We start from the raw sequence: 12,339 nt of genomic DNA on the forward strand, positions 1-12,339 counted from the left end.
CACCAGTAGCCAGTAGGTACCAGTAGTTAAAGTAATAATCGATTAGTTCAACTCTTTCTGAAAATTAACGTCTCAATACTCAAAATGGACGCATAAAACAGTGGACCTTGACTCTAATGACTTTACAAACAATTTAAGACAACTTTACCTTGTTCGTAAAGCTTAATATTGTGTACAAAATATCATAAATTCAGTAAAATTTGTACTGGGTCTGGTGGTTTGTTTGATGGGATTTTAACCCGTATGGTTCGTCTTGTTGGTTTTAAACTGTTTAAAAAGGACGCGGGGTTAAATTAGCGAGTACTACCGCGGCGCACCTAAAAGGACCACATGAGTAGGAGGAATATCCTGACAGAAAAATATAGGATAAACCTGAATTTCTTCTATATCACAGGCTCAGAACAGTAATATTAATAAAAATTGAATTGTTATTAAGTTGTTCATGTGCTGATAATCGTTGAAGCCCACCAACCTGCACTGAAACAGCGTGACCTGTTAAAGCTCTAAATCACTCTTTTTTTCCGATCGCTGCAACTAGCTAAGGATGAGGATGTAAATAAATATATTTTCAAGCAAAATCAGATTCAGAATCTTGTAGGTACATTAACATTTTTATAATGTGTCCGGGTAAATACAAACCTATAGGGTCCGTAGCCGAGGGTATAATAGTTAAAGTAAATATGAAAAGATAGGATTTGGTCGAAAAATACCGCATTGTTGGACGCTGGGGCCAAGTCTGTTTGACGGGCATTAACACGTTAGAAATTAAGTAGTTAAGAGTATGTTTGGTCTTAGGTAGGAGTATGTTTAGATGCACTTCGATGACCAAAAAATTTGAGGTCATTTCCAAAGGTACCTTAAATTTCACATGTTACTTTAAATGTGGAATTGTAAACCTCAAAATTGATGGTTATCGAAGGGCATCTAAAGATACTTCGGCCCAGTGGCTTGCAAAGAGAGTAAGCACAGGGTATGCCGATGTTATAAAATGAAGAAAATCTCCCGTATGAGTTATAAATACTTACTGGTAGGCTTTTTATAACTTGTACCTACTGGAGATTTTCTTCATTTTATATCATCTGCATACCCTGTGCATACCCTCTATGCACGCAACTGCTTCTGCTTAAGACCAAACAGACTCTGTACTAATACGTATTCTTGAAAAGCTCCTAGTATTAAAATTCTTAGCAATTTCGAATTAATTAATATTGTTGGTTGGTTTTTTTTATATTCCACTACAAGTTAGCCCTTGACTGCAATCTCACCAGTTTGTAACTGTAAGTGATGATACAGTCTAAGATGGTAGCGAGCTAACCTGTATCTGTACTTTTAAAATGAAAATTGTGCTGTTTTGTATTTTAATAATTTTGATATGATACTGATGATGTCGTTGGTTTAAAAGACTTCCACTTTTAAACAAGCTTAAGATAGAAATCTAGAATCTAGCAAATAACGATAAGTATGGAGATCTGTAGAATAATCAGAGCTACCGACATAGCTATACGAGTCTCGAAACTTAAGTGGAAGAGGCACGTAGCTCTGATAACCAATGGACATTCGAAGTCCGAACGTGCTGGAATGGCGAAAAACGCAGTTTTGGTAGACCTCTAATTATGTGGACAGACGACTAAATTCTGAACTAAATTCCTGGCTGCTGGACGTTCATTGGTTGTTATGATGATGAGAGTATAAAGCTGCTAAATAATTAACTTTATTCTGGCTTCATCATAATCTTAGCAAATTATCATTACGGTTAAGCGAAGAAAACTAACAGGAATTCCAAAAACACATAGAAAATAGTTCCAACGTGAAGATTTACTTAAAATAGATTACTCTACGGATCTCCAATACCTACACCTCACTGACTTATATCCAAAAGCCTTAAGTTTGTTCGGTACTTGAAGTAAAGGCTCCTTTTCCAAACCGCCAAAGGGCACCGGCTGCGTGTTTACGTATCTTTGTAGTATAAAAAACGTTTTTTACTTTTTTATCGTTTTTGATGGCAGAGGTACAAGGGCATGAGGCTGGGTGAAGAGTGGACTGAACTTTTAATTGCAAAACCACAGGATTTGTCATGCTCATAAATGAGAATTGAATATTTATTAAGCCTTACTTATAAAGCTTATAAATATACCTACCTGATACTATACTAGAGATACTCAATACCTTATTTTACTTATACTTAGACATTTTCTTTTTATTTCATACTAGCTGTTGCCCGCGACTTCGTCTGCGTTTGATTTTGTTTTTAAAGTATTCAGTATCGCTAAGCCTTAAATGAGTATAGTAGTATATATATATATATATATATATATATATATATATATGACAAATTATTTGTCTTTAATTAATTGTCACATGTTATATATATATATATAACATGTGACTGTCAATTAATTAAAGACAAATAATTTGCAATAAAATAAAATTGCGACTATAATTAAAGATCTAAGCTATCCTATCTCTTAAGTTGGACCAGACTGCTCACGCTGTGCCAATTTAATTTAAAATCGGTTAAGTAGTTTAGGAGTCCATCGCGGACAAATCGTGACAGGAGATTTATATATATTAAGATTTATTACAGACTTTTATTTTGGTACATTGAGCTATACCTTTGCCATTGAAGTTCTAAAGCAAGAATGTTCAGATATTCCAAGCATCCAAATATCAGTAAGGTTGTTGTATTTTATTTCAAAAAAACCAAAAATCTAATATCTTAAGGTTCATACGAATGGCGAACAATGAAACCTGTCACCAGATGAAAAAAAAACACTTGCGATGAAATGTTAAGTAAAACTTTTTTAACACTTATGTCTCAGTGTAGCCACGACCTAGCACACCAGAGGATATACAGAAATCATAATGTCCAAAGCTGGACCTGACCAGGATCGTACCCTGGACCTACTTTTAGACCACAGCGCTCATTACTGGAAATTCAAGAGCTCGGGCGGATTCCTTAGTCGTAATTATAGTGAAAGCTGTTTCCGCAAACAATTTTCAAACTGTTTACTTTAATCCTAACAAAGAAAGTGGTTAAAATTTAATATATATTTTTAAAGTTGTTTGGGTCTCTTCTCAGAATGAGAAGGGTTTAGGCCGCAGTCTAGTCCACGCTGGCTAAGTGCAGTAGTCTTCACACGCCATTGAGGACATTATGGAGAACTCTCTGGCATGCAGGTTTCCTACACCGTTTAAAGCAAGGGAGATTTAATTGCTTAAATTAAAACGCACATAACTCCGAAAAGTCATACTCTGTATCCACGAAACGAAAGCCGAAGCCGTACCCACTAGGCTATCAGCGCTTATCCTAATCAAATATCCTATCATAAATATCCGTAGATACCTACATCATAGTAGGTATAATCAGAGGAAATAACGGTGCCTATTATCCCCTTGTTAGGCCATGCGTGTCTTCTAAACTGACATCTAAAGCAATAGTTTGATTATCAGCTAATCCCGATTACATGTAAGTAGGTACTGCATTGATCTTTTTATATTAACTTACAATATTCATTTCTTAATGTCCCTCCGGGCGTAATACTGGTAACATCGATGGTTCATCGATTACTTTTCCCATACCCTAATCTCCGATCATTTGACACTCAAAGATGCCATATTTCTTCCTTTTTTATTATTCAAGATGGCGCCCGATATGTGAATTTAGACGTCAAATTGAGGCAAAGAAGATTTTATCTTGATCTAGCGACCTTGGAGATGAGCCACTAAATAATCGATGTTATTTCTTGTGCACGAACTCAATAATAATTCTAAACAAAGACCAACTAAAAACACTATGATATTATTTACGTGTCAGAGAAAAGATTTTTCGGGGTGCGAGAAAGGATACTATCATTTCGCACACCACGAAAAATAACGACAAAGTTTGATTACATTAATTATTTATTTTCGTTTACCTTTATCTGGAAATTTGACATCTCGGCCTATTAATATTCCACAGGTCTTCACTCTCATAGGTAAGACTAATCTAGGGGTTAAACCTACAACACTGCTTTAATTTAGGTTGACGGGCTAACGTATGTGTGAATAAATCACCTTGACGCTAACTTATATTATCAAAAATGGGTGATGTACTTGTTTTTATGTATGTATTTATATTTCAGTGCTAAGTGCACCTATTAAAATAAAAGTAAATAGCAATGTTAGTTTTTATCCTAGACTACAAATCAAAACCTTTTTCTTGTGCACTTAGTCTGTCGCAGCTACAACTATGAGAACATTTATTCTCCCAATAACGTCTTTAGTCAATGTAAGCCTTAGAAACAGGACCTTTTGGATAAGATAAGCTCATAATGCAATTTTTATCATCCGGCCGTATCCCATTCTTCTGCCCGCTTCCGCTAATGTACCCGCTGATTCCCTGACCCGCACAGAGTCCAGTAGCGAGGCATAATGTAGATATTATTGATATGAACACTAATGACTTGTAGCTTTTTCTTCTCACGAGATGACTCAGGGCTTAAAGATAGCTTCGCGCCTGTCCTGGTGCTCACCAATGCTCAGTTTATCAGATTTATGAAATAAATAAAATCTTTATTGACAAAAAGTTAGTTTTATTTGCATTGTCATTGGTCTTTACACTAGGTGGCCTGTATTCGGACATATTATGTTGTTGAATACATTTTTGATATTTTGTGAGTGCATCGACTATGTAATATTTTATTACGTACCTACGTATTGCTGTATTTCGGCAGTTGCGTAATTTAGTACTAAAGTACATGAACACAAATAACTATCTTACTGAAACTATAGGAATATAGGAAATAATTACTCTCCAAGTTATTTAGGTGTTTTAAACATATATGACTGAGTTAGACAATACACGACATCGAATACGATAAGTAACAGTGTTTCAAGACTCTACCATTGCCAAAAGTAACTTACTTCCTTTTTCAAAAATATGAGCATGTAAATTTTCCTTAAGCATAAGCTTGACGTTTCGTATCCGATAAAACATATTTCTTAATCATTAGATAGGTATTTTTATTTAGTTGTAGCATTAATTATGTTAATAAAATAATAACCATATCTCAGACACTATGTGCATTTCAAATTAAAATTGATATCTCAAAAAAAAACAGTTTGAAAATATAAGCGATAGTTCTACATCGCACGGACGAAGTTTTCAAACTTTTGGGGTGCCAATTGCAAATGTCTTACAGTTTTCTTATATGACCTTTAGCTGCGATAGAGATATTTAATTTAGCAGCATATCCCGTGTAACATTGGGAAAAAATCACTTTCATCTGATTTTATTATAGCGCGAAAAGAAGTAGGTATAGCTTAAAAATAACCATTCGAAGTTAGATAAATTATCTTCTTCACAAATGTTCGAGTTGTCCTCACTTTTGATACTAGCTTATAACGCTATATATCTCTATAATTAGTATGATATAATATTATGTATTGAGAACAAATCTAGCCACAAAATGGTAAACGAAGTCTGTTTGTCCTTCACCATTCGAAACTATACTCGTTATGCAAATCAAATATCCACGGCGGCATCTCATAGATATACCTAATACATATACACAAGAACTTTAAGAAGAATAATGTCTGTGCACTGCTTTAAATTACTATCAATATAAATTCAAACGATGTTCCTATTAGACTTTTAATTGACTCTAATAAATCTAAATAAAAATAATTATTTTTTGTTGCCTTACTTTAATTAATAGTAGATAGTTGTTTAAATCTGACATAAATATTTTATTTGAACATAGAGTAATCAATCTAAATTAATTAATAAATTCACATCACTATCTTTAGCGTGGATCAGAGAAAACTACGCTATTCAATAAGATAAAGGGAATAAACTATCTATCTACATTAAAGAGTTAAATCCGCTTCTGTTTCTTAGAAAAGTGTGCGAGATTTTAAGATAAAACACACACACATTTGGCAAACCAATTTATATAACCACGGTATTGTGTTATGATTTTTTTTTGTAGTTTATGGCAGAATATTCGGTGAAGTGATGACAAAGTGTTTAAAGATATTATCAGCTTTTCATAAAGTACCTATATAAAAGTAAAAATTGCAACGCCTGTTTGGTTTAGTGCAAAATATGACTTGATACACTTTATTTTGTCCTGCTTCGAACTAATGTTTTAGTATACCTATATCATACAACATATTAAATATTATAATTTTTTTACAGCGCATTAGGTTATTGCCTTATTCATAGAAAAGGATTTAATTACTTATTTTTCGAGTTATCAAGATTTTAAAACTAACCGACCACTGAATTTTTCAATATGAGAAAAAATATGTACGCCTCTTTTTTAAGTCAGTTAAACACAAATGCAGAATCATCTAACGATAAAAATACGAATAGGTAGAATAATTATTATAATTAACTGCCATATATTACAGAAAAAAAATATTGCATATCGTTTAAAAATACCTCTTCTTGAATTGATTAATATAAACTAGTAGGATGATTTATAAATATTAGTAGGTTATACCCATCTGTAATAGCACCTGAATAAATTTCAGATATGGTAAATTCCAATAGGTCCAATTAGCACACAACACATACCTACATTTTAATTTTACCTTACCTTACCTGATAGCAGCGGTTCTATTATAATAATGCATGTTTGTCTCGGGTTATAACTGCTTGCTCATTCGTTATAAATAAAACTGTGAATTTATTTACACCAATACATAACCAGAGCAATGCTGTGTGGCCTCAGAAATAAGCATGATGGTATTCATTCCCCAAACAACAGCGTCCATAAAAGCTCTTTTACTTCTACAAAACATCTGTGGAAGCAATCAATAAAATTGTTAGTAGGCAGGTACATTTGCAAATGATAGCTACCTATCTATAGATTGTTTCAACCAAGTAGCGGGCCAACACAAGTATTGTAATATAATGAATAAATATATATACGAGTATATACGCTTATTTAGTCTGACCTACTTTGAATATAAAGGTCATGTTGCCGTGAATATTACTTGTTTTCTGTGGTATTTTTGATTTTAATAGCTTCAGCTGTCAGATTATAGGAGCTTAATAGGGCTTAGCGTAAGGTTTGAGGTACACATGAAGAACAGACGAAAGAATTATTTAGTCAACGAAATTCAATGTTCGCTGATTGAAGGGTACACGGATTTTAAGTATACGAAAAATGATGGATACTACCTGCTGGAAACGGGAAATACCTACAAAATAAGAACAAGAGTTGTTACATAATATGTATTTGGCAGTGAAAAGTGGGTTAAAGCTTGGTTGCTGTACATTTTTATCAATAATTAAGGCGTGTGTACCTACTCATCAAAATCACATTTTCAATAAGTCGTCAATATAAATAAATAGACTACGAAAATGCTCACTTTTCCATCTAGCCCAAAAGTAAACGTAGCTTGTGTTATATGTATCTACTCTCATACTTCTAATATTTAGATAAACTCCCATACAATGAAAACCATTCATCCCAACCATCCAAACATTTTCTAGCTTTGGGAACCGAGTCCCAGCTGCGACAATCAGCCTTAATTATTATTAGTAATTGATTATTTCTTAAAAGCCATTTTAAGTAAGTTTTCAATATTTGGGGGTATAAAATTATCTCGCCTATAAAATATATGCAAACTGCGCAAAGATTTCAACGTCATCAAAGCACAGCAATATAATATAACTACAATTCTAAGAATGTTGGTTTTGTTTAAGAAACAAATGTTACAATTTAGAGGGCATAAAATAAAATACATGATATCGAAAAAAATATCATAATTATTACTTACGACCAATAAAAGAAATAGACGATAAAATAAGTATGCTTAGTTTAGCTTGTTGGAGGCTTCGGCCATGGTTAGTCAAGCGATTTCGCTTTGCCGTACGATGCCGCGCAGAAAATGATTATGGGTTAATTATTACTGCCATAGCCCTAATGGAATAGCCTGCTTCCATATTATACCGCAACATCTCTTACCACTAAGGCTAAGGGATAACTATATAACTTGTACTAAAATAAAGATAGAAAATAAAAAGATATATTAGGTTCTTAGTGTGTCACCATCTCAAACCGAATTTTATAAAAAAGGCAAAAAAAACCATTGACAGATCCGAGCTACTGTAGGATTTATGACAATGTGAAGGATGGCTCAGAGATATTGAAAAAAATGTAACACGAACTCATAGGCTGTAAAATTATAACCTTTTTTTGGTTTCGGTTAAAAATTAGTAACAACCGGATCGAACGCTTTAGAAGAAGGGTTTTACGATAATTTCATATTAGTTCCTTCATTCATATAATCGAGGAAGTCGAACACTGGTTGATGGGGAGCTGTTAAGAATCAGAAACGAAAACTTAAGAAAACAAAAGACGTAAATACTTTCTCAAATATATATTTTATTATTTATCTACAGTTATCACTATCACAATATTTATAAACTTGCTAACCTTGCTGTTTGTTGGAAAGCACTCATCTCAAAAGTACTAAACAGAATATTTTAATCAACTTTTTACTAATAATGGCCTAGTAGGTAAGGCTTCCTTCTCGGAGAGACCGATTTTGATCCTTGACTCACACCTCTAACTTTTCGGAGTTATGTACAATTTTAATTTAAGCAATTACATACCACTTCCATTAATGGTGACGGAAAACATGACGCATGTAGCCTGAGAGTTCTGCATAATGTTCTCAAGGCCGGGTGCAGTCTACCAATCCGCACTGGGCCAGCGTGGACTATAGACCAAACTTCTCATTCTAAAAGGTGCCCGGTAGTGGGCCGGTAATGAAGATGATGATGATACCAGTAAATCTCTTTTAAAACGATCCAATATTTATTAAATCTTATAGAACGAGCAGGTACTTTTTCAAACGTAAGTTAGTATGGAATTAGGTTCCCTTTGTAAGAGTCTTTGCATTTATGGTTGTTGGATCACGGCGAAAATAACGTATAAATATGTCTGCCTAAAAGAGTCCATGCGTCTATGTACATACCTACTGTTACTATTAGGTAAAGAAAGAAAGAAAGGAAAATCGCCTTTATTGTCACACATTTGTGTAAAATGTTACATTCGTGTCATAAATTGTTATAGAATAGAAATAAAAAAAAATGTGTGACAAAGGAGCTGGCTCAGTATAGCTGCATACTTAAACGCGCAACACTGGTTTTCAGCCAGACCCATTACTATAATAAACAACCAAACTCTTGTATTTCGGAGGTTCTTATGAATTGTGATTAATACACTCGTTCACATAAAGCTATGAGGGTTTCAACGCACTTTACTTAGTCTGAAAAAGCTTACAACAATCTAAGTACCTTATTATTTACTGTATATTATTGACTATGATTTGGCACGCCTACCTAAGCTTTATTATACTCATCGTACCAATCTCCCAACTAATAGCTTATTTCATCAGAGGGAGGCATATAGGTCCGTTACGTAGTTCTGATATGGAAAACATTAAAAAGATTTACCGGATCGGATCGATATTTATACCTAATTGGGATCTAAACGATTTCGTGGTCGGTAGAGCACACCAAAAATAAATTAGTATTTGTCTTGTAAATAATGTATATGAATACAATTATACAATGTTTAATTATTTATCAGAGTTCTATTTTTAAGATACAGCCGTTTTTTAAATTTATACTGTAAGCACCAATAAAAGCAGTTACTTTTTCCCCCAAACCGTCAAGCCATATCGTTTGCAATAAAGCCATACTCATATCGCACACCGGGTGCAATAACGTCATAAATGCAAAAATTGCTAAAATTAGATATTGATCGCAAATTATGTCAAACATGCGTCTACATCCGGTGCAGCAATATCATAAATGTAACTCCTAAAATGACCCACTGAGGGCGTAAATGTCGTTGTGGTTTTGGCGGGTTTTTGTGCACGCTAGTGCGAGAACGTTTTAATTGGTCAGTTGCGCGCGGCCCCCCGCAGGAAGTGTTTGTGAGTAGGAGCAACAGCGTCACAAAGGTAATTATGACAAATATTTTCATACAATTTTGGGGCAAGAATGTCACAAGTGAACACTTCTGACTTTGTGGTTCTATTTTCTATTACAAGCAGCAAGTAATACTATCATTTTGTACAATTATGTCAATATTGTCCCAGAAAATGTACTAAATATAACCTAGAAATCGTTCAGATTTAATTTTATTCCATTTTAATTATAAATTAAGGAATATTTATGTACAGTACTTACAAAATGTAACCTACGTTTTATTCTTATTCTTAGCTAAAATAAAATTATGGAAGGACGAGGTAAAAAATTAGTGCAGTTGGTTCTATTAGACAAAGAAAGCCATGACGAATGTGAAGTCAGGGATATAGAGCCAAGTAAGTTTTTATGTATTTTATAAATTAAAAGTTTATCAGTCCTACCTAATTATTTACATAATGTTTTCATTTTTCATTCAGCTTTATCGATAGCACCGAGATCTCCTTCCATTTTAAAATCTCATGATGGTGATTTAATAAAACATTCCATTACGAATGCTGTTGAATCTTCAAACATCCGTGATGATAAAACTCAGGTATGGTATAAGATTTTCTAATACAGAATTATTAATGTAATTAATTTTTTTGTTTGTGTTAATATTTTTACGCAGTTAACTTAATTTCTTTAAACCTTTTCTAGCCTATTAGAGTTTCCGACGATGGAAACTCATCTGGACATGCCTTTTCTGGAACCGAAGAAGAGCAATATGTACCTAAACCATCATCTAGCTCAAATATTAGTATAAATGCTGTTGAATCTTCAAGCATCCATAATGATCAAACTCTGGTATGGTATATTGTTTCATTCAAAATGATATTTTTTGGGTCTATTTTAATATTTTTACGCAGTTTACTTTTAATTTCCTAAAACTTATTTTAGCCCATAAGAGTTTCCTACAGTGAAAACTCATCTGAACAAGACTTTTCTGGAACTGATGATGATGAGCAATATGTGCCTAATCCGTCAACTAACTCGCATAGTAGTAGTAGCTCTAGCAGCAGCTCTAGCAACAGCTCAGAAAGTTCTTCGTCATCGGAATCTGACCATGAAACGCTTACCACTGGAAATATCAACCAAGAGTCCGGACCATCGACCATTAAACGTAGTAGAAAACGTACTCGCAATCCAAGCAAATGGAAAAAAAATGTTGCCAAAATGCTGAAAAATTCTGGTCAGCAATATACTTCATTAAAAACTGGTATGGTTAAAGCAGCTAAAATAATGGGTCCGACTTGTTCAGATAAATGCCGGCTGTCTTGCTCATCAAAATTTTCGACAGAAAAGAGAACTAAGCTATTTGATGCGTATTGGCAGTTAGGCCAATTACAAAGGCAGCGTGATTATTTGGCATCTTGTGTGAGACTTTTAGAGTTATCGTATCGGAGAATAAAAGAATCTCGTAAAAATAATCCCAGGAAACCAAACACAACTTTTTATTTATACAATGATGAAAGAGAAGTTAGAGTATGCAAGACATTTTTTATGAATACTTTGGGTGCCACTGAACGAATTTTACGTACAGTTATAGAATGCAAGTATAAAGATGAAGGCCATAATATTATGAAAGAAGATGGAAGAGGAAGACATGGCAAACAAATCAGATTGGACGAAGAAATAAAGCAATCTGTGAGAGATCATATTAACTCGATCCCAAAGATAGAGAGCCATTATTTAAGAGCGAATACTAGTAGGCTCTTCGTAGATGGAGATTTAACTATAGCAGAAATGCATAGACATTACAAGAAAAAGCGTGAGGACGAAAATAAACCACAAGCTTGTTACGATGCTTATGCTCGAATTTTCAACACAGAATTCAATATAGGATTTTTTATTCCAAAAAAAGATACCTGTGACGACTGTGAAGCCTATAAAAACGCATCTATCGAAGAGAAAGCAAAATTGGAAAATTCTTATAAATTACACCTCGAAGAAAAAAGTTTATCTAGGATAGAAAAAGACGTGGACATGACGAAGTGTAAATCGGAGGGCAATGCTTTTGTAATAATATACGATTTACAAGCTGTAATGCCATGTCCGATCGGAAAGTCGTCTGCTTTCTTCTACAAATCTAAACTTAATTGTTACAATTTTACGGTAAGTTCTTGCAGTCACTAATAATAATTTAACGGATAATCTATTATTTGATTATTACATTCATATATTTTTCATCAAGTGCGTCTATTTAAAATGTATTTATATTTCAGATGTCAGATGTCAAAAATCAAGAAACAACATGCTTCTTTTGGCACGAAGGAATAGGTAATCGAGGTGCCATAGAAATTGGATCGTGCATATACAACTTTTTAAGAGATCTAGCTGAGAAAAGCCCAGGTTGCGATGTCATATTC

General features: G+C 33.7%; 2 protein-coding genes across 2 annotated transcripts in view; one reads left to right on the forward strand and one right to left on the reverse strand.

Annotated features, from left to right (window-relative positions):
* The window catches only part of LOC120626668 (insulin gene enhancer protein ISL-1), a 58,627-nt gene that overhangs the window by 29,279 nt on the left and 17,009 nt on the right, over nt 1-12,339 (reverse strand). The window lies entirely within an intron of this gene.
* On the forward strand, nt 9,866-11,092 carry LOC120626661. Its single transcript, XM_039894271.1, has 3 exons — nt 9,866-10,329; nt 10,411-10,526; nt 10,631-11,092. Exons 1-3 carry the CDS (start codon nt 10,242-10,244, stop codon nt 10,856-10,858), a joined length of 432 nt encoding a protein of 143 aa, XP_039750205.1. The 5' UTR covers nt 9,866-10,241; the 3' UTR covers nt 10,859-11,092.

This window comes from Pararge aegeria, chromosome 1, assembly GCF_905163445.1.
Source record: "Pararge aegeria chromosome 1, ilParAegt1.1, whole genome shotgun sequence".
Classification (NCBI taxonomy): Eukaryota; Metazoa; Arthropoda; class Insecta; order Lepidoptera; family Nymphalidae; genus Pararge; species Pararge aegeria.

Excerpts from the sequence above, each read along its gene's own strand:
- LOC120626661 (XM_039894271.1), top strand. The coding sequence starts at position 10,242 with ATGGAAGGACGAGGTAAAAAATTAGTGCAGTTGGTTCTATTAGACAAA. Across the intron at positions 10,330-10,410 it reads AGTCAGGGATATAGAGCCAA|CTTTATCGATAGCACCGAGA; the intron begins GTAAGTTTTTAT and ends TTTTTCATTCAG. Across the intron at positions 10,527-10,630 it reads TCCGTGATGATAAAACTCAG|CCTATTAGAGTTTCCGACGA; the intron begins GTATGGTATAAG and ends AACCTTTTCTAG.